This window comes from Manis javanica, chromosome 3 (genome assembly GCF_040802235.1).
Source record: "Manis javanica isolate MJ-LG chromosome 3, MJ_LKY, whole genome shotgun sequence".
Taxonomy (NCBI): domain Eukaryota; kingdom Metazoa; phylum Chordata; class Mammalia; order Pholidota; family Manidae; genus Manis; species Manis javanica.
This window is the reverse complement of record NC_133158.1, coordinates 3,740,984-3,762,796: the sequence shown is the minus strand read 5'-3', so window position 1 is coordinate 3,762,796 and position 21,813 is coordinate 3,740,984. Positions and strand designations below refer to the sequence as shown.

General features: G+C 61.0%; 1 protein-coding gene across 4 annotated transcripts in view; it reads right to left on the bottom strand.

Annotated features, from left to right (window-relative positions):
* Positions 1-1,149: 1,149 nt before the first annotated feature.
* Positions 1,150-21,813, bottom strand: part of PRKCD (protein kinase C delta) — a 32,851-nt gene continuing 12,187 nt past the window's right edge. For all 4 annotated transcript variants that reach the window (XM_036994852.2, XM_017678257.3, XM_036994850.2 and 1 more), the window contains exons 3-19: positions 13,070-13,203; positions 11,869-12,068; positions 10,679-10,739; positions 10,352-10,514; positions 10,224-10,255; positions 9,144-9,229; positions 8,762-8,891; positions 7,964-8,064; positions 7,262-7,349; positions 6,949-7,046; positions 6,635-6,808; positions 6,333-6,424; positions 5,763-5,825; positions 4,648-4,786; positions 4,297-4,485; positions 3,612-3,740; positions 1,150-1,774 (exon numbers count right to left, since the gene is read on the bottom strand). In XM_036994852.2, the coding sequence (XP_036850747.2) occupies positions 1,616-1,774; positions 3,612-3,740; positions 4,297-4,485; positions 4,648-4,786; positions 5,763-5,825; positions 6,333-6,424; positions 6,635-6,808; positions 6,949-7,046; positions 7,262-7,349; positions 7,964-8,064; positions 8,762-8,891; positions 9,144-9,229; positions 10,224-10,255; positions 10,352-10,514; positions 10,679-10,739; positions 11,869-12,068; positions 13,070-13,184 (2,019 nt within the window). In that variant the 5' untranslated portion in view covers positions 13,185-13,203 and the 3' untranslated portion in view covers positions 1,150-1,615. The remainder of the gene's footprint in view (positions 1,775-3,611; positions 3,741-4,296; positions 4,486-4,647; positions 4,787-5,762; positions 5,826-6,332; positions 6,425-6,634; positions 6,809-6,948; positions 7,047-7,261; positions 7,350-7,963; positions 8,065-8,761; positions 8,892-9,143; positions 9,230-10,223; positions 10,256-10,351; positions 10,515-10,678; positions 10,740-11,868; positions 12,069-13,069; positions 13,204-21,813) is intronic.

Sequence of the window (21,813 nt, the reverse complement as noted above, 5' to 3'; positions counted from 1 at the left end):
GGCCTCCCCAGCCCGGACTGCTGGAGGTGGGCCCCCAGGCCCAGCCTGTCCTTTCCTGGGCCTTGCCTGGCACCGTGGGGTGCCAGCATGTCCTTACAGGGCTCCCCAAGGCCAGGAGCTCCACGAGGCAGCAGGATTGCCCCTTTACAGATGAGGGGACTGAGGCTGAGGTTAGAGTGCCTGGAGCTCGGCCTCGAGACCCCTGACTACAGCCGCTGTGTCCTTCCTGCCACCTCCGCGGCCTTTGCCTGTGAGCATTTTCCCCGCGCCCCCCGGAGGGAAGCAGGCTCTGCCGCGGGGCAGCAGCGGGACGATGAGAGGCTCCAGTGCAGGCCACATTTCGCTGTACACCACGCGGCCCCCAGACGGTTTTGAGGCCAGTGTGTGTGGCGGCCACGGGCTGGGGCCCCCCATGCCGTCTCTCTCTGGGAGCCCAGGGGACAAAGCCTTAAACCGGGGCTTTTGCTGCTGCACCAGAGCAGGGATCCAAGCACCTCCTGGAAGAACGCGGTGGGGGTGGGCTGCACGGGGCATCCAGGCTCCACGCATGCAGCCCCTGCCCCACCCCGTCCCATCCCTCTCCAGCTGTGACACTTGAACCTCAGCCCAGAAAAATGAACTCGCTGGGACCCAGCTGCTCAGCTGCCAGACGGGCACAGGAGGCACCTCGCCCACCTCCAGGGGCAAAGTGGGCGGGGCTGGACGCAGAGACCTCAGGCCTGTGCAGCAGGGACCTGATCCCCAGGCAGCAAAGGAACCCGGAGACGGGGTGCCGGGCAGGGGGCTGGCGGGGGAGGCCCTGGTGGGGGGCTGCTCTTCCACGCTGGCCCCTCACCCCCAACACAGCCACGTGCCCCTGCTCCCACCTCCTCCCAGTGCCCCACAGACATCCGGGGCTCCCTAGCCACCCAGTAAACCTTCTGCTTCAGGCCCAGGGCCCCAGAGTCAGAGGAAACCCATAAATACAAACTCATTTGCATGAAAGCCCAGGGGTCTGCGCTGAAGAAACAGCCCAGTTTCCAGGACAGAGAGGCCGGAGGCAGTGGCGGCTACCGGCTTCCTGGGACAACTGTGTCACAACAGCTAGGCTGGACCGTTGGTGTTTATTTAGACACACAGATAAAAGACCCTGGTGGCTCAAGATGTTTGTGCTCCAATTTTTTTTTTTAATGTATATATACATATACATATATGTTTTTAAAAGATCACATCACCAATTCCCCATGGTTTTTTTCTACTGAGCAATATATACAGCCTATTATATATGTGTGTGTATATATATATATTTATAATATATTTTTTCAATAGATAACCTACATTCAAGTAATGAAACACAGAATTTACAATTTCCCTCTGAGGACAGAGGAAAAGCAAATTCACACACAGTTCACAGAGGAAGTACCATAAAGGGCCCAGCCAGCCAGGAGCCGAGGGCCCTCCTGGAGGCAGGGGGCAGATGGCAGCCACACGGCGACAGTCACACTGCTGCTTATTGTGGGGGACAGGCAGGGGCTGCGGTGGGGGAGCCAGCCTGCTATGCCCGGGCTGGGTGGGCAGGCCGTGTGGGCTGACCCAGCCCCCTGGCGAGGGCAGATTATGGGAACGTCTGAGAACCTCACTTTTCCAGGAGCCGCTCAAACTTGGGGTTCACAAAGGAGAAGCCAGTGAAGGCAGTCTGGTCCATAGAGTCGATGAGGTTCTTGTCACTGTAAGAGAGACGTGGCTTCTCGCTCAGGAACTCCTGGTCGAAGTTGCTGTAGTCTCCGGGGGACTTCTGTGGGCAGAGGGGGGGAGGGTGAGTGGGACCCAAGGGGCGGCCCCCCAAAGGTCCTCGGAATGAGTCCTTGTCAGGCTGGGCCAGGCCTGCGTGGTCCTTACGGAGAACAGGAAAGGGAGTCTCTCCCGACAGGCTCAGAGGCCGCGGTGGGAAGGCAGACACCGGTTCCCCAAGGGGTCTGGGGAGTCGGCAGGGGCTCTGGGCGTGGAAGGAAGGTAGGCTCTGATCCGAGCAGGGGCCTGGCCAGCCACAGCCCACGCGCCAAACCCCTTCCAGCCCTATTTGTGTAGGTCTCACAAACCAAGAAGGCTTTTTACATTTTTTTAAGTTTAGAGAGCAGTCAAAAAAAGACATGAAAATTAAATGAAATTCAAATTTGTATCCATAAGTGAAGTCCTAGTAACACCCAACCATCCCCATTTATCGACCTATCTTCAATGGCCGCTCTGAGACCATGTGGGGGGCAAAGCCTAAAGTCTCTACTGTCAGGCTGTTCATAGGAAAGGTTCGCCTTCTGAGGATACAGTGGGGGTGCTGGAGGTCTCCAGGTGGGGGCTGACCAGCCGAACTGAGTAGGTGGCCAGTAGCTTTGACCAGCACTGGGTTATAATGGAATTTGAGACAATTATTTTTAAATAAGGCAATTTTGTATTTTTGAAATGTAAAAACCCAGATTTCTAGCTTCTTTTGAAAACTGGCAGAGCAGAGCAGCCTTGAGCCCTGGCAAGTCCACTCTGGGTGCCAAAGGCCCCTGGGACTCCTCGCCGTGGCCCCACCACTTCCCGCTGTCAGGGGCTGCTGGTCAGCACACCTGCCTTGTGGCTCAATACACAGGAACAAATCGATCCCCCAGTCTGTCAAAGGCAGGGACTGAAAGCGGCTGTGATTGTCCTGCAGCCAGCCGGGCCTGGTGGTGAGGGCCAGCCCAGGAGGCATCCGAGAATGGCATCCCTGGTGTAGGGCTGTGTTCTGCAGCCTCAGGGCACAAAAGTGGGGCACGTTATACAGGCCTCCCCCTGGGAACAGCATGTCCTAACGGAGGACAGGAAGCAAAGGACAGAAAGGGGGTAGGAGGGAAAGGCCGTGAGCAGAGAGAGTCCGCCTTCTTCAGTGTGGGGGGGACTCTCAGTTCTGGCCCTAACTGGCCTCTGCAGATTTTGGGCCTTTGTGCCAACCATCCCCCCTCTCCCTGGAATGCCTCCCAGCTGCCCTCTGCCTGGCCTCCTCTCTCCAGCCCTGCCCACATCTCACTTCCTCCGAGACCCACCTCGTTCTCTGCACCCTGGGCTCCTGCTGACAGACCCTCCCAATGACAACTGATCATATGTGGCCTTGTGACATCCCCTGTACTGTTGTCTTTTATCATAAATGATATCAGCATGCAGGCTGCTTCTCTCCCGGACGAGGAAGGCCTCCTCCCCTTCTGGGGCTGGGCCTCCCACAGGGCTGTGCACCTAACAGACACCTGGCATTTCTAGGATTTACTGGACAATGGATTGGATGGATGGAGGGAAGAAGGGAGGGAGGCCTGAACCATGATTCCTAAAGCATAGTCCCCTGCATACAGCAGGCACTAAAGAATGTATGTTAAAGGCGGCTGGAGACACAGTTCCCAGTGTTTGCTGAATGACTGAGTGAGCAGAGAGAGGATGAGAACACGGGGGAAGAGGTCATGACTGCACGTGCCGGGGAGGCCGGTTTGCTGGCACAATGGAGAGGAGGAAAGCACGTAAATGAGGCAGGAGAGAGGCAGGGCAAAGGAGGAGATGCCCATCCCAGAAGGCATGGGGGGCAACACCGAGGAGGCGGCCCCCACGGGAACGGGCTCACGCACCACTTTGGGCTTGAAGGGCGGCTCCACTGCACGTTTCTCCAGAAGCGTCCAGTTGATGGTCTTGAAGAAAGGGTGGGTTTTGATGTTCCCTGTCACTCCCAGCCTCTGGGATGGGTTCCTTTCGAGTAGCTGTAAATGAGCAGGGGCCCCAATTAGCACTCAAGAGCCACAGAAAATCTGAGCCTCAGCAAACCCCAGGCAGGCCCAAGGACCCAGGCAGGTCTAGCCCAGCCCAGCCCAGCCGGCGCAAACCAGGCCCGCCCCTGGGCCGCAGATCCTCCAGCCCCTGGTGCCCCAGGGCCACAGATGGGGCAGCCTGGAGAATAAACACAGTGCTCGTTATGTATGGAATGTTTGCTGCCTGCCTGGCACAGACCTAAGCCTCACACATTTATGTTTTCCTCCCCACAGCTCTGTGCAGGTTCTCTCAGAGCCTCCACTTTGCAGCAGAGACAGACTCGAGAGTTGAGGCTCAGGGCTGTCTCCTGACCCCAAGCTCAGAATCAACATGCCAGGCTGCTTCAGGGCAGGGCATGCGGCCAGGAGCCCCCAGAAATGCGGCAAGGGAGCCATGTCCAGAGAGCGTTAGGACTGGAACGTCAGTGAGGCTGCCATCCCGGACAGGAGGCTTCGGGCCTTCCCGCGACCCGAGGTCTGCCAGCCTCCCGCCCCCAGGGCCTCCAACCTTTTCCAGGATGTCTTTGGACTCCTTGGTGATCCAGCGGGGATAATGCGGTGTGTCCACACGGATGGACTCGAAGAGCTCGTCCTCATCGTCTCCGTGGAAGGGGGACTGGCCGATGAGCATCTCGTAGAGAAGGACCCCGAAGGACCACCAGTCCACGGAGAACGAGTACTTCAGGCCCTGCAAGATCTGGGCCAGGACAGCGGGTGGCAGAGCTGGGAGGGGCCCCGAGCACCAGCCAGGCCTCCCCACTGTGCTCCTGGCTGCGGGTCGGACATCGCTGTCCCCACCCTGCTGAGGAAAGGCATCTGTCTGGGCTGCTGGCCGGGGGGCAGGGGGATGCCCGCTCACCTCGGGGGCGATGTAGTCAGGGGTGCCGCAGAAGGTGCTGGCCTGTTTCTCCCCGAATATGTTCTCCTTGCACATCCCAAAGTCAGCAATCTTGATGTGGCCGTCCCAGTCCAGCATTACGTTGTCCAGCTTGAGGTCCCTTGAGGGGAGGGCACGGGACAGGGAGCCATCAGCAGTCAATTCTAGCTGCCGGGGCCCCGTTTCCAGCCCTGGAGGCTTAGGACTCTCCCTAAGGGGACAGGGAATGAGGACGAGAACAGAAAGCAAAAGGGGGCTGAAAGCAGGGGTTTCCTGCAAGGGGCCTACTGTGTGCCCTGTGCCAGACACACCATCCTGCCCCCTGAGGCCCAGGAGAGGTGACGTCACATAGCTGGTCAGCAGCAGACATGGCCCCGGGCTCAGGTCTATATGACTCCACAAGGGCAGGGACCACGTCGCTCTGTATGCAGTTGATCGTGTAGCTAGATCATCACGCACGTGGTAACAAGTACCAGCAAAGAATGAACAGCAAAACCCCTCCTCCAGTAGCCCTGATCGCCAGCCCTCACTGGAGTGATCCTAGGTGCTGATGAGCATTTCACAAAGTGCCTCTCACCCCCAACTTTTACACCTGAACCCTAATATTCAATCCACACTGGCCCATGGGTTGGCTTTCCACCTGACGACTTATCTTGGCATCATCCCACATTGGCACCCAGAGCTGGGCCTTAGCTTTTGGACAGTGCGTATGGATGCCCTGCAGGATGGGGCTTCGTTTATGGGGCGGAATTCATGGAATCAGCCCTTCGGTGGCAGCTTCGACGGCTCACATGGGGCTTCCGGACGAGACAGGCCACGCCAAGCGGGGAGACACTGTACCCGGTCAGCACTGTGCTCCCACCGATGGCGCCAGGTATGGGCGGTGAGTTCCCCGTCCCCGAGCCGGGCCGGGCTCAGCTGAGGGGCCACCAGGAATGCTAGCAATGGGGCAGGAGGTCTAGGCGAATACCCAACTAAAGACAGATTCAAGTGGAGATGGAGCCCAAGCTGGGCCGGCCCCTCTCAGAGCATCTCAGGGGATAGGATGGGGTTGGCGCGTTCCCTCCCAAATGCCCCGGGTCCCCCGGCCCCCACACCTGTAAATGATTCCTTTGGAGTGCAGAAACTGTAGTCCACAGACTATCTCAGCTGCGTAGAACCTGAGTGAGAGAGACAAAGCGTTCAGGGATTTCTGTGGCCAGACCCTGCTTCTCCCCAGGCCGTCCTGCCAGCCTCCGGGGCAGCAAACACTGCAGACAACTCCACGGACAACCTGAGCCTGACCTGCTACCAGGCTAGAGGTGCTGGCGGCCAAGGCAGGAAGGAAAAGCCCCAAAAGAGAGAATTCCGTCATAAGAGTGTATGCACATATAGAGATATACGTGTGTACACACACACACACACATACACAATTTGCCAGCCGGAGGGCCACACACCGGGTTCTGTTTGCATGGACTGCTCTCTGCGAGGCTGCCCTGGCCGAGGCCCACTGGGACAAGACAGCATGTCTGTGCCGCGCTCCCCGCCACGCCTCACCCACTTCCCGTGGCTTCCTGGGCGGTCTCTCCAACCCCAGCACTAGCCCAGGCTGGCTTCTCCATGGAGAGGAAAGAGGGCATGGTGGGCAGACCAACAGCAGGCTCCTCCCCCCAGCGGCCTGCACGTACGTGGCACGATAGAGCTCAAAGCGGCCTTTATCCTGGATGTGGTACATCAGGTCCCCCCCATTGAGGAATTCCATCACGAAGAACAGGTGGTCCTGGGGGGCAGTGAGCAGAGGCACAGAAATGGGCAGGACGCCCCCTCACCGCAGGCCCCTGGGGCAAGCCCCAACAGGACGCAGGGCACAACTGTACCCTGGGGGACATGACGGGAGGAGGCAGCCCCAGGAAGTCTGGGGGAGATAGGGCCCTGCCCGGGGGGCTGAGGAGGGCCATGGCCACAGAGGCAATGACAGACGGCTGGGCACCTTGGTCTGGAAGGTGCAGTAGAGGTGGGTGAGAAAGGGATTGTCCCAGGCGAGCGCCAGCACCCGCTTCTCCACCATGGTGCACTCCACGTCGTCATCAATCAGGACCACGTCCTTCTTGAGGGCCTTGATGGCGAAGAACTCCTTCCTGCCCCTGAGCTCTGCCAGCAGCACCTGACAGGAGGGCGAGCATGCTGAGCAGGGGAGGGCGGGGCCAAAGATCAGGGCGCCAAGCCCCCAAGCAGGAAGAAGCCAGTAGGCTGGGAAGCAGGTGCCCCTGAGCTCCCGCGCTGCCCCCGGGCTGCGGCCCTCACCTTGCCAAAGCTGCCTTTGCCCAGGACCTTGTGAAAGGTGAAGTTCTCAATGGCGCACCTGGTGCTGCCCTCCCAGAGCTTGCCATATGTCCCGGTGTCTGCCCAAAAGACAGTGGTGCCTCAGCTCGGCCCTCTGTCTGCCAGACTCCTGGGGCCCCAGGGAGCCCCAGGCGAGGGGCCTGGAAAGGAGGGCACCCCCTCCCCATGGGTGATGCCTCCTTTCAAGTCTGACTTGACACCAGATGGAGGTCAGGCTGTTCCTGGGCCCTAGTGGGAGGGGAGGCCTTCTTGGGGGAGGCGGGCCTGGCTTCACCTGGACCATCATCTCCTGCGACTCCTGGCTTCCTCTCAAAATCCTGGTAGATCCCAACAGGCTCTGACTCCGACTTCCGGGATGATCTCTGGAGGAGGGGGTGGAGGTCAGAGGAGCAGATGATCTGTCACACCGTGGTCAGAACTCGCAGCCCAGAGCAAGGAGCCCAGCCACCCATAACTCTGCCCTCACTGCCAGTGCAGACAGCAGGGGCAGAGCCCAGGACCCCCAGCCAGGGCACACACACACACACTCTCTCTCTCCTGTGGCACAGGGACACCTCGGAGGTCTGTACGGCACTGATCACAAACAAAAGTTCTGTAAACTGAATCCCACCTTTCCAACCACTCACTCAACACGTTTCCGTGTTGCCCCCACTTATGACTGGTTCTAGGATCTTACCCTAAGTTATATGGTGTCCCTGGAGCCCCACCCACTCCCAGACACACACATCGCCCCACAAAGGCTTTTGCTTCCAAGTGCCCTAACTTCAGGAGTGTCCTCCAGGCCCCCCCAGTGAAGAACCACTGGATTAATTTCCACAACAAGCCCACCTCTTCAGTGTCTCATTGTTGAACTAGGTCTTCTTGAAGCGGGATCCTGGGTTTACATGCCCTCCAGTCTCCCCCCAAGGAGTGGGTGAGAGTCCTGACTGCCCCCCGACCCACAGCCCTGACGGAGGTTCCCACAGTGCCCACCCACCTGGCCGACTTGGTTCAATGCCTCGGCCAAGAGCTTCTGGTTAATGCCGCAGAGGTTGGCCACCTTCTTCTGGCACTTGTGGTGCACGTTCATGCCACAGTCTGCGGTAAGAGGAAGCAGGCTGTCAGGGCCTCTGCCCAGGCAGCCATCAAGCTCTGGGAAAACTGAACCCTTGCCTCAGGCTCCGCCAGGGTGGGGAGGTGAGGAACAGAGAGTGGGAGAAAGCAGGGCTTTGGTGGGGTCTGCTGGGCTTACTGTCCTTACAAAAAAACTTATCTGAAGCCATCAAGGGCGCTTCAAACCTTTCCTTATTTAGATAAAAAAAAGAATAAGTGGAAGATACGGGATGGGAACTAATGCTAAATAAACCCTTTTGAGAAGGTTTGGGGCAAGCCAGACAAGTCAGCGTCCCTTCAGGACTCTCCTGTCTATCAGCAATGCCGGGGACAGCGGGGGAGGGTCCGTGAGGCTGTCGGCTGAGCGTTGCTGGTGCTCTGAGGGCTGTGGTGCTTGGCTCGCATGCCCCTTGGGGACTCTTTGGTCCTACTCCACTCTTATCCTGATTTGACACTTGAGGTCACTGATCTCAGAGTGGGGGGCCTCTGGCCAGGGGCAGGGGTGCACAGCAGGTGAATGGCAGAGCCAGCCAGTTCCGTGGGGGAGCCTTCTGCGGCCTCTCCCACAGACGAGGGGGCGAGGGTGGAGATCTGAGCTGGCATTCATGAGATGTGGGTGGGCAGGGGCCAGATGGGGGCCTCCGCGCCCCCGCCCCAACCCCAAGCCGGGTGGCACACGCACCCTCACACTTCAGCCCCTGCTTCACCAGCCCCCAGAGCAAGCTGCCGCAGTGGTCACAGAAGGTGGGGCTCATGTAGTTGTAAACCTTGAACCGGTGCGGCATGTCGATGTTGAAACGTTCTTTCTGGAACTGGAGTGGGAGAGGGTGCAGGCTGGGGGTCACAGGCCAGCTCCAGCTCCTCCCTCAACCACTCCCTTACCCCCAGCCCCGGGCATGGCGACAGGCCTGGCACGGCTCCACCAGGGACTGGGAAATCCAGAGGTCCAAGGAGGGAACAGGAGACATGGGGAGGGAGGGCGGGCCTCCAGGGAAGGGGTAGGGCGCCCAAGCCCCACCACCCAGCCAAGCCGCCCCACCCCCAGCCCCGGGGCCCCGCCTCACTATGGTGTCCCGGCTATTGGCTGCCGTGCCTGTGCACCGGCCGATGATCTTGTCGATGCACTTCTTGTGGATGGCAGCGTTACATTCTTGAGGAGGCACAGGCCCGAAAGGGGGATGGGAAGGCACGGGGAGAGGCAGCCCGTGAGCCGGAGGCCGCCAGCCCCGTCCAGCCCTCTACACAAAGCCGCCGTTCTCCCTGGTGGCCCACACCCTCACCCCACAGAGCCTCAGGCCCAGAGCTTGATTTTTCTCTTCTCCTGCCAGCCTTGTAGGAGGAGCCTGGAAGGGATGGGGCCTGGTGGACGTGGACCAGGAGCTCAGACCAGGGAAGGCAGAGGGGGTAGGGGCGCAGTGGGAGAACGGGAGGCAGGGCCGCCCTTCCCTCTTCTGTGCCCAGGACAGCAACCAGCCCCTAAGCTCTCTCGCAAGCCCACACACAGACTCAAGGCACCACAAAGACACCTGCACATCACGCCCAGCACACGTGACAACAGCCCAGCCCCATGCACACAGTGCCTGCCACACGCAGTCATCACGCTCACAGTGCAGTCACCCCTTCGGTCTTCACCATGCCTCTAATATCCTGAGTACAGATGAGGAAACTGTGGCACAGAGCAGGTGAAGGAGCTGCCCAAGGACCCATGGCTAGGGCGTGGTAGTGCTCATAACAGCCAGCCCACCTGCCCGTGCAGGCACCATCATGGGGTAAGGTGCGCTCACATGTGTGGACCTAGGTACATGCACATCTAAACAGACCACGCAGGCAGCCGGGGGTGTGCTGGAAAAGGTGGGATAGCCTCTTGGGGAACGAGCGCCTGATTTCTGAGTATCACCCTGAGGCCGATGCAGCGTCACTGAGTGTGGAGAGGAAGGGACGTGGAGAACAGCTTTCACAATCAGAGCGGCTATGTTCACAGCTGCGCTGTGATGCAGGGACACCCAGATGCATGCACACAAGCACACAGAGCCCTCGTCCAGGCACACGCAGTCCCAGCAAGAGAAACACAGGCATTCCTGAGAACACATGCAGGCACACGTGGGTACACGTGTGCGTACAAACCGGGCTGTGGAGACACGTACGCCTGCATTTGTAGCCTTGTTTGTTGAGACCCCTGAAAGGCAAACCACCAGGCAGGGCTCAGTATAGGTGAGCCCCCCGCATAGGGGCCCTCTCTGCCCCTGCCCCACCCCAGCAGGCACAGCCTCACCAAACGAAGTCTTTGCACACAGAACAGAAGGTGGGCTGCCCAAAGAAGGTAGCAATGAACTCATGGTTCTTGATGTAGTGAATCTTGGCCTGCTTGATGGCTCCACGGCGGGTCATCGTTGGAAACTTCGCCTCATCTTCACCCCGCATGGACTGCTTGCAATCTGGGGGCCGAGGAGCGGGAGGTCGGCCCCAGTTCTGGGGGGCACAGGACCCCCACAGTCCCTCCCAGGGCAGACAGACTGCTGATAGGAGCTACTTCCCTACACCACTGTGCTGGCTCTGGCCTCCGAACCTACGTCCCCAGCCCAGATAGGAAGGCTCTTACCTATATCTTCCAGGAAATACTGCACAGACATCAGCACCTTAGCCTGGGGTTGCAGGTCCAGCTGCGGGCGGGGTGGGGGGGTCAGTGAGGGCAGGCCTAGGCCGAACCAGACTCAGAACCCGCCCCCATGGCTGGTCCCCTAAGGCCAAGGGAGTCCTGGCAGGCTGGCTGGACACCTGTCTGTCCAGTGTGGACAGGGCCCCACCCCCCGCCCAACCCCCAGGGTACTGTTACATTTGGGGAAGTGAAAGGGTTCAGCCCACACCCAGCACTGCCACATGGCTGGGGTAACAGAGTGGGAAGGGAAACTCCCCACCCCCTCCCTGGCTGCCCCCTTAACAGAGATTTTAGAAAGGAGGCACCCTGTCCCCTGCGCGTGCAGACACACAGACGCATGCGTACGGCCACACTCCTGCTGGTCTTTCCTGTAGGGGCCTCTGCATGCCCAGCCTCCTCACAGGGACTGGCGAGCTCCCAGGGCAGGACCCGCACCTCCCCCAGGACCCATGCCTGGTGACTGACCCTGTCTCTCAGGGGAGTGGACAGAATGCACAGCGAGTATCTCTGCCTGACTGGCTGAGGGTCGGTGCAGCCCTGGGTCAGCTCCTCTCCTGGCCCGGGCCTGTCACCGCACAGTGGAGGCTGACCAGAGTCCCCGGTGGTCACAGGCTCCTTTCCAAGGGGGACACCTTAGCTGCAGAGCCCTAGTTTGGGCAGGTGAGCGGCGGGCCATTGGCCTTCTCCTTCTCCCACCCTCTCTGTTCAAGGCCATAGGCGGTTCTCCCCAGTGCCTGACTGGGCTGGAAGATCTGGGAAGATTCCAGACAGAACTGGGAACAATGAAGCTCGGAGAAGTGGGCCTGGGGCCCAGACATAGGCTGGGACTGTTTAACTGTGTGCACACCCTGCCTTTACAAGAGTAAAAGGGAAAAGAGTGGTCACGACAATGAGGATGGAGCACCTACTAGGTGCCCAGCTCTGCAAAAAGCCCTGTAAGTCCAGCCACTCACTTCAGCTGAACAACGGGCCCCAGGCAGGGTCTTCCCGCAGCACCTCCTTTTACAGACTCAGAAGACGGCTCAGAGTCCGCGGATTGGATACGCTGCAGGGCCGGCGTGTGACCCCCGGCTGTGTGGGCTGCCCCGGGACCACAAACCGCGCCGGCACCCAGCGCACGACGGCGCCCTCACCCAGAACTCAGCCTTGCCGTTGTTCTTCTTGCAGCGCTCGGCCAGCACGGACACGCCCACCGTCACCTCGGACACCGGCTCCTCGGCGGCCCGCATCAGCACGATCTGGATGACGCGGCCCTCGTAGATGTGCGCGTCGAACGTGGACTTCCACTCCGGGTACATGGTGGGCTTCTTCTGCACCAGCGTCTTCCCGCGCTCTGTGATGGGGCAGCAGGCAGGCTGGGCCAGGGCCCCCCGCACCCCCCTCTTCCCGCAGCCTGAAGCCCTGACAGACCTGCCAGGCTCTCCCCCCACACTGAGGGGCGGCGTGGCAACCCCCCGCGTCCCTGGGACCAGGTTCCCACTCCTTAGCTTGTCTCACTCGCACCACGCCCCATCTCCAGGCCTTGCTCCTGCTGTCCCCTCAGCCTGTGACCCTCCGTCTCCAGCCCCGAGTCCCTAGTCCACTCCCCCAGTGACCACATGCCAAGAGCCCCGCGTGCCAGCCACGGTACTGGAGGCAAGGAACAGGGCAGAAAGTCAAGCCCAGTGCCTGTCCTCAAGCCCCAGTCTCGGGTAGAGACATGAACTGGGCCGCCACTCAAGTGAATGTTAAATCACAGCTGGGACGAGACTGAAGTAGGCCAGCTGGTAGTTCCAGACACACCCGTGGTGGGTGAGCCTGCCCCAGCCTCAGGGTCAGGGAAGGCTTTCTGGAGGAAGGGACCGCTCCGCTGACCCCTAAGGAATGAGCCAGGGGTCCACCAGGTAAAGGCAGAAGCAAGAAGGAATGGCATGAGATGCCTGCCTCCTCCAGGAAGACCTCCTGGGTCCCAGCCTGGGCCGGTGCCTCCTCTGGGCTGGTCCCTACCACAGATTCATCACCTAGCTCCCCCACCTGACTGTGAGCCCCAGGAGGGCAGGGCCAGGTCAGCCCTGGACCATGGCAGTGTCCCCGGTGCCCAGCACAGGGCCTGGCACATGCAGATATAGGGAGTCGTTGCATGAAACAACCCATGGGGGAGGAGCCGGAGCCCCCAGCCCGAGAGAGGGCTCCACAGAACTGGTGCCGGAGGCCCTGCAGGCTCTCAGTGGCCTCTGCTCTCCTGCGCCCACAGCTGGGCCCTGCAGGGGGATGGGTCCCCTGAGGTGCTAGGGGAACGAGGCCCGGCCCCCTCCAGCGCCTCCCGCTGACCGATGGCCCAGCCCCCAGCCCCACCTGTGCTGAGCGCCTCCTTCATCTTCACGGCGCAGAAGGGCTGGCCCGGCTCACCCGCAGCCTGAAGTGAGCCCAGCTCGTAGGAGTTGAAGGCGATGCGCAGGAATGGCGCCATGCTGGGCCCTGCAGCAGGGCTATGCAGACAGAAGGGGTGAGGTCCGGAGCGGCAGGGCCGGCCCTGGGAGGTGCTGGGACCCCCACACGTCCCCCGGGGCTCCCACACATGGAGGTGGGCCCACAGGGGGCTAAAAGTGCAGTTGTCCCGGCCACCCGTGTTAACATCGAGACCCACTGGGCAAGAGCAGGCTGGCAGTGACCCCTTCATCGACTCCAGGCCAGGGCCTCCTTACACTCCCCAAACCTTCCTGGGCCCTGGAGGCACATGACAAGTCATTTATCTGGGGAGTCGTTCAATGCCTCCTTAACACGCAATTGCTGCCCACTTACCTGGCACCAGGTACCTAGGGCATGCTGCCCGAGACAGGCAGGGCAGCCCCCTCCTCCTCGCACCCTGCCCCACCAGCCCTTGGCGGTTTTCAAAGTTTATATTTGTTCATCACCACCCAGGCAGACAAGACGGGGAAGGGGAGCCCTGAGGCTGAGCCAGAGGCTAACCGGGGACCCCACTGAGGGAGCACCCACTTTGCCCGGGCCCCCCCACAGCAGCATGCTGCCCCTGCTCAACCCCAGCCCCTTGGAAGGCTGCCTGCCCTTTCCAACTAATTTTTTCCAAATATAAACCTATTTTAATGCAGAACATAACACTGCTTATGCTTTTTCAACCAAACAGAGAGCCCCACACTCCCCTCTTCAGCACCATTCCTCAATTCATGGGTCACCCCAGCAGGTGACAGCGAGGGGCTTTCAGGCCGCCATGTGTGGCGGTGGCCCTCGTGTGCGTGCCTGTGGGCATACACTCACACATCTGCATGGACACTGGCTCGGGGTCTGCATCGCTGTGGCTGCATGAACACTCGCTCATGCCCATGCCATGGACACACTCCCTCCCTCCTGACCACAGTCTTAGATACCACATCAGCACATGTGCACACACACAGGATGCCTGCCCCTGGGATGGCTCCCCAAGCTCCTCCATGAAGCACCCCGAGCAGCAACCAGGTCTGCAGGGAGCTCCCTGCCCAAATGAGCTCACAGGAGACTCTGACCTCGGCCTGCAGCCCAGCCCAGTGGCCCAGCCAGTCCTTAAGGCTGGCAACCAGAGAAGAGGGGAGGGGCCGGGCAGGGCAGACCCCACCACGCCTCCTGCCTGGGCCTGGCTCCTTCTCAGAGGGAGTGAGTGTGCGACTCTAAGCGCAGCCCCCACGGCCTCCAGCCTGCGCCCAGCCAGGCAGCCCACCACGACCCGTTGGTAGGCAGGGAGGAAGAGCCACCTGCTGGCTTCTCCCCGGGCCAGGGAACGCATGAATGTGGGTTGGTGTGTGTGAGGGTGCGTGCACATATGACTGCACAGCTGTGGAAACCTGTGTTTCCACACAGTGTGAATGGTGGCACGTGGTGGGTACTCGTTAAAGCTGGACTGAAGAGTGACCAGCATGGGCCTGGCTGGGAGCCTGTGCAGAACCGGGCCAAGTCTCCCAAAGTCCTAGGCAGGAAGCATACCACACCCCTCCTGCACCCATCTGGCCTGGGTGAGGCCTCCCCGGGGGTCCAGAGGGAAGGGCAGGGGGCAGGGCCCCTGCACACACTTGCCGCATGTCTGTGTCTGCATGCTCGGGGCCTGACCCCGGCAGGCAGCTCAGCTCCGTGCTGCCTAACCCGAGCCCCCGGCGTGGCAGTGATGGACTTCCTTGGTGTCTCAGGATGAGGATGGAGCCGGAAGGCAGGCAGGGCCAGAGGGGCAGTTGGGCTGTGGGGGCTGGGCTCCTGGGGCAGTCATGGCAGTGATGGGGGCAAACTGGTGGGCAAGCTGCCTGAGAAGACAGTCCTGATAGCTGACCCCCTGCTCTCAGAGAGGGAAACTCCATCCCCAGAACACAGAGCTGCTCACCCCGGGGCAGCAGGTGCATCAAACACCTGCTGGCCAGCTCTCCCTCCACCTCCTCCCCTCAGGGCCCAGCCAGATGGCCCCCAGGCTCCATGACCTCCCCTGCCCCCAGGTCACCCAGCAGAGCTGTCCTCTGTGGCGACAGCCCTGGGGCTGCATAGAGGAGACGGTTTTCCCAGGAAGGCAAGGTGGGGCCCAGCGCTGCAGGCTGCTCATCAGACCCGCCCTCTGCCCCACTCCAGTGGCGCTCAGACCAGCTTCTGCTCACAGTTAGGCAGAAGCCACTGCAGGGAAAACCACAACCAACGCCAGCCCCAGCCCCAGCCCCAACCTGCACAGCCAGGCCGCAGCGCCCAGGAGGGGAATGCGTCAGCTACGTGGGCTGCCTAGTGCCCGGCCAGCCAGCCCCAACTCCCAAGGACAAGGGCCCTGGCCAGGTTCTACCACCCGCACCCCCTGGAGCCACAGGGACAGACACCATGAGCCAGCATCTTCTCCCATTGTGTGTGACCTTGAGAGGCTCCAGGTCCCCCCCCCCCCGCACACCAGAGCCAGTGTCGCCCATGCACCCCGCAGAGCGTCTGAACACCAGTGGTGAGGCCCGGGGGTGGAGCAATGGCACAGAAGCTGACTATTTGTAGCTCCCATGCAAATAGGCCCCGGCCCACAGGCCCCAAAGGAGGGCCACTGGCTCAGCCTCAGCTCTGCACTGCAGGGCCATGGAGCTGGCAGCGCCCAGACCCCACGGAGGCCTCCTGGCGACCAGCCTGTGCCTCTTTGTCTCTACCTTCCTGCTTCTCCAGCCCACAGCGGGGGCAGCGCTCGGAAGCGGGGAGCACCAGGTCGGGGTGTGAGTCTCAGCGCCCCACTTACATGGAGGATGGTCCTTCTCTGAGGCCCACAACGTGCAGAGTAGCCATGAGATGGCATTAGCTCCCTTTACCCTTGTGCAGGCCTGGAAGGTGGGTATTTACTGATGAAGAAACAGGCTCAGAGAGCCTCCGTGACTTGCCCAAGATCACACAGCCGGTAAGCGCTAGAAGGATTTGAATCCAGGCTGCTGACACTGCAGCCCACCCTCCTCCTAATATGCTGTGCTGGGGAGCAGAGACAAAGGGAAAGGGGGCAGAAGCAGATAGATAAGTGTGCCAAGTGCCAGGAGCAATAACCATAAGCACACCTTGAGGGCAGAGAAAGCAAGGAGCGGGGAAACAGGCTTGACGGAAGTCTATCTACACCCCCCACCCCCCCCCCACCCCCGCTGGTCCTGGGCTTGTCCTTGAAGACGCCCTCCCATCCATCCCAGGCTGGTGGGCCATCCTCCAGTTCGCACGCCCTGGGGAAGGCTTAGCTCCACTAGATCCCAGTCCCAGGGGATGAGGGCCTACTCCCCTCCCCGCCCAGACCAGCAGCCTAGATAAGGGAAGCTGGTCCAGGGCCAGGCCAGCGCCCACAGGCCACCCCCTCCAGGGCGAAGGAAACCTGCTCCCCCGAGTCCAGGGCAACAGGCAAAAGCCAACTTTGAGAGGACCGGAGTGACCGTGGTGGCCGAAGCTCCTGGGCCGCAGAGGACACACGTGTGTGTCACGCATCCTTGTGTACGAGTCCACAAGGGGAAAGGGCGGGGCTGTGGCCAGAAGGGTACCCCCAGGAATGGGAATGTATGTTCTCATTTTCCTCCCACAGTCTCATGCAACTTGTTCCATAATAATTGTGTTAAATTGGAAAAATAAGACCCATCAAGCCACAATATCTTGGAGAGACGAGCCTTTGGGGACCGATACGCCCATCTCATCTTCGTGCAGAGGGGAATGCAGACCCTGCCTGGTGGGAGTTCAAGGTCCAGACTGGAGGCCCTGGGGGGACGAATGAAGGAGGAAGGCAGCCCGGAGGCCCAGCGGCGGCAGGGAAACAGCGCAGGCAGCGGGAAGCAGGCCCGGTCCCAGCAGAGCTGCAGCAGGGCAGGGGGCCAGGCGCGGCGGAAGCTGCTGGGCTGGGTAGGCAGGCAGGCAGCAGCTTGGCGGGGAGTCCAGCCCCACCAGACTGTCTTCCAGGACAGAGGCGAGTCAAGAAGGCCACAGGGGTTTACAACCCAGGAAATGGGCTCAGCAAGAAGGGCAGGAGGCGGAAGCGGGGAAGGGTGAGCGAGACCCTTCCAAGTCCTGCCCGAGGCCCTGTGCCCGAACCCCCACATGCCCGCCCGTCCTGCGTGGGCTCAGATCACAGCCAAGTCCCAGAGCAGGGGTGCTCCCATCACCAGCTCCCCCCCAGGACTAGCACCTCCTCCCTGGGCTGCCGCGTGCAGGGGTCTGGGACTGCGCTCAGGTGGGGATCCGGGTCTGTGCTCCGAGCAGCACCCCTGCCTCTAGCTCAGCCTTCTTCTCCCTGGCCACACATCTGTCCCACGGAAATCCAAATGTCACACAGTGAGGCCCGACCCCGCCCACTGGAATCGGATGAGAATCAGAGGGGAGGCCCAAGAGGCAAGATGAAAACTTTTGCACCTGCAAAAGGGGTGGCAACACCCTGAAAACCAAGGCTCTGGGCCCTCTCCTCAGGAAAACACCTGCATGTGGCAACCTGGTTCTGGACATGACAGGTGGGGGCTGTAGGTCCTGGAGGCCCAGCCCAGGCACCACGGTACAAGACATATTGTGTAATCATGGACTCACCACCTGGTGGGGGACAGTCACATAAATACATAATTACAGAGGAGGATATGACAGCCACCTGGCCAGCAAGTGGGAGAGGGAGAGAGAGGGACTGGGGAAGGACAGGGGCCAGAAGGACCGCTGGCTGGGGGTCAGCAAGGGCTTCACTCTGAGAGATGCACACGGGTGCCACCTGCCCGCCTGGCCAGAGGGTCTGGAAGGGTCTCTCCCTTGGGAGCAGAGTCCCTACCAGCTGCAGGCTGTGCGTCTCAGCTAGCCTGAGGGTGGGGAAGCCCTGGGCTCAGCCAGATGGAGGCACCCGGGTACCCCTGAGGGAGGAGCAAAGGCCCCTCCATGGCACGCCTGAGGACAAGGTGGCCTCTGGGAGGAGTCGGGGCTGGGGGCACATCAGGGCCTCTCCTAATAACCACACCCGTGTGCACACACGGGCCCACTTACCAACCCAAACACACAGCTCCACACAGAGAGCCCTGCCTGCTGTTGGACACACACGCACGGTTGTAACCACAGGCACTTGGTGACACACAGCCAGAGAAACACACCCCCACTCGCCAGCTCTCACGTGTTGGCAGACATCCCGGCCCACAGAGACCAAGAGGACATGCACTCCTGCGTGTGTGCACCCACACAGATGGCATGCACACAGGGTGCAAAGGCAGAGCCCATGCACACGGGCACGGAGAGACACTCACAAGCCTGGAAGAGCCCCACACGCCTGACTAGGGTCAGGGCCCAAGCAAGTACAACACTGCTCTTTCAACTGCAGCCCCTGGGGCACAACAGGAGTGGGGGAGGGGGCAGCAGGGTGTCAGGCAGGCTGGGCCTCCCCACCCAGGGGAGGTGAGAAAGTCCCTCCTGGTGCAGAGCAAAGTCCAAAGTGTGCAAGGGAAGGAGTGGGCCCGTGAGGCACGCCCCCACCTATCTGAGGGGAAGTCAACAGAGGCCGAGGCTGGGCACAGGTGGCAGTCACAGGCTTGGTGCACAGAAGGGGGGCCTTGCACCTGTGCAGGGGGACAGTCATGCGGGGCACCCCACACATGACCTCCACGGAGTGCACACTGGGATGGAACTGGACAGGGAGAGGGCACCCTCTACCCCACACTCCACCCAAAGCTGTGAAGCCAGCAGGGCAGGGGGCTGGAGAGGGGCCCTCTCGCTCTAAGCCTGGCATGACCCATCTGGCCTCCAGCGACATGAGGGTATATGTCAGGGGGGTGGGGACGGTGGCTCCACCAGCCCCACGGGATGGGGCCCCAGGTCCTCGCCTCAGCGTGTCTTCTGTGCACCCACAGAAGCATCCGCCTAGTCCCTTCTATTTTCCTCATTGTTGATGACAATCTTTGTGTTTGGGAAAAAGTAAGATGGCCACTTAAGTCTTTTGCCATGTGTCCTCATGAAGGTAGCAGGGCTGCCCTGCTTTAGGGAGCTGGGGAAAGCAGGGAGAGAGACAGGACGGGGGTGCACAGGGCTGCAGAGCGGCCTGGCTGCGGGCTGGACAGGTCTAGCTCAGGTCTGGTCTGCCCAGGGTGCCTGCTGGCTTGGCCAGGATGCTGAGGCGTCCTTGTCTGTCCAAGGGATGACCTTGCCCTGCCTGGGGGTGTGCTGAGTGTGGGACCTGGCACTCAGCAGCTGCCATCACCACCCTTACCACCACCGTCATCCTCACACATGGCCCCGCACCCCCACCCCACCCCCCACTCCCAGCTGTCCTGTAACCTTAGGGGACTCGGAACTTCCTAGGATCAGTGGGCACCGGGGTGCTCTAACGCCATTCCACCCCGTGGTCCCTGCTCGCGTCTGCTGCCTTGGGAGGAGAACGGGCCAGGCTAGGGCTGCTCTCCAGGGCCTTCGTCTCCCGTCTACAGTGGGGACCTGGAAGCTTTCTCTAGCCCTGGTACCAGAAGACCCTGCGACCCTCCTCCTCTCCCAGCCCGCCCCACCTGCGGCAGCCCACACCAAGCGGACCTCAGATCCAGTGGCTCTGGCAACTGGCCACTCCTTGGGGCCTGTTTACCCAACACAGCCATAGACATGATCTAAAGCTTCTGGGGCTGTTGTGAAAACAGCAGCTCAGCCACCGCAGCCTGCCCTCCGAGGCGCCTTGGCAGGGACCTTCGAGGACAGCCACCCCAGCCCTGTGCCCAGGGCCTCTCAACCTTCCCCACCAGAGCCTGAACCCTCATCCCCAGTCCAGGTTCTCCTGAGCTGCCTGTCCACTCCCATATCTCCACTTTCCACCCAGATCCTCCTCAACTCCAGGCTCCTGCACCCACCCATCTCTCCAACCTCAGATGCTCTAGAGATGCTCACAAGCGCCCAAACTAGGCCTCCTGATGCGCCCCTGCCAGTGCCCATCGTCTCCAGCAGGGCCAGTGCTCCCCTGAAATCAGGCTGACACAGGGGTCTCTTGTGTCCTCCCCCTTTCTGCCTCTGCAGTCTGTCCTGAAGGCCTGTCTGTCTTCTCTCCACCACCACCCCCATCCTGACACGGCTGCCCCCCCAGGCTCGGCACCACCCACTCACGCTTGCCAGCCTCTGCTGTGGCCCCGCAGGTCCTCTGCCCCCACCACTGGGCATGTCTTTTAAAACAGTAAAGCAGGTCCCCGGTGTTCCCCATTTCCCTTCCAAGGAGCCCAGACTCCTCTCCTGGCCTGCCCCCCAGCCCACTCCCACCGCCTCCATGCCCACCCTGGCTGCTGCCCTCCCTCACCCCTCTGCCCAGCCATAGTGGCTCTCTTTGGTTCCCTGAGCCAGGTTCCTTCCCGATTCACAGCTGAGACACCCCAGGCTCAAAAGGGGCCAGTCCCTGGCTCAAGAGCACCCAGAGAGCAAACACCAAGAGAGGGCCTGCAGGTCTGCCTGACACCTGCAGAGGTCTTGCTCCTAAACCTTCAGAATGCCCTCACTCATGGCCAAGCCCGGACCCTGTGACTCTGCAGCCTCCCAGCCCCCCAGCCCACCCACTGCACCACCATCCCTGTGCTCTGACACCCAAGGCCAGTCTCTTCACCCTGGAGAGTGAAGGCCCACACTCAGCGCAACCCTCCCTGGCTGGCCGCCTAACAGGTACATGGGATGGGCAGGCCCCTGCCACCAGCTGCCACATGTCAAGGACATATGCATGGGTGGATGTGTACCGGGGGCACTTCTAGCTCCCCCACTCTTCCAACCTCCACCCCCGTGGCCAGCCTCGGCTGCCCCAAGCCCAGTGTCCTGTGGGGGCCCCGAGCAGGGGAAGGGGCCGCGGGGTGGCGGGAGGGGGCAGTGGGCAGCTGTGGCCTGCCTTCCCTTTCCTGCTTGCATTTGCCGTGAGATTTACTTTCCTCCCTTTGAAAGGGGGTGAGGGGGGAACAGGCCGCAGGGGTTGGGTTGCCAAGCGGGCACAGCCGCCCCACCCAGTGCTCCCCTCCGCCGAGGGCTCTGAGCCTACTGCCTCCCAGCCCACAGCCCAGAGGCAGGGGACCAGAAGCTGGAGACCTGGCTCCTCGGTGGGCTCCGCTGCCACCTGGCCCTGGGATGCTGGGCCAGTGCCAGGCCCGCAGACACTAATAACCCCTCATCAGCACTGCCTGCTGGGCTTTGCGCAGCTGCCACGAACCCAGTGCTAAGCGCTTTACATAACTACAGTTTCCACTCCTTAAACACTAACAATGTGCCAGGCACCACGCTAGCTACTTTGTGTTCATTATCTGTTGTTTATGGCACAATTTCATAAAGATGGAGGCTATTATTGGCTCACTGCTCAGAGGGAAAACCGAGGCACTGGGCATCAAAGCCACTTGCCCAGGTTCACTCACACAGCTGCTTGGAGCTGCCTAAGCCCAGAGATGCAGCCCAGCTATCACCCCTCACACATGAGGGGCCATGTCCACCAGAGCTAAAAATCTGAGCCTAGAGCTCTGGGGCCACACCACACTTTGCTGAGCCTCCCTCAAGGCCTGGCCAGCCCTGGCAGCGGAAAACATGGCCAGTCGGCCTAATCCACTGGCCAGATGCTGCTGCCCCTCACAGGCAAGGCCAGGACAGGGCAAGCCTCCGAGGGAGCTGGTCAGTCTCGCTCTGAAACC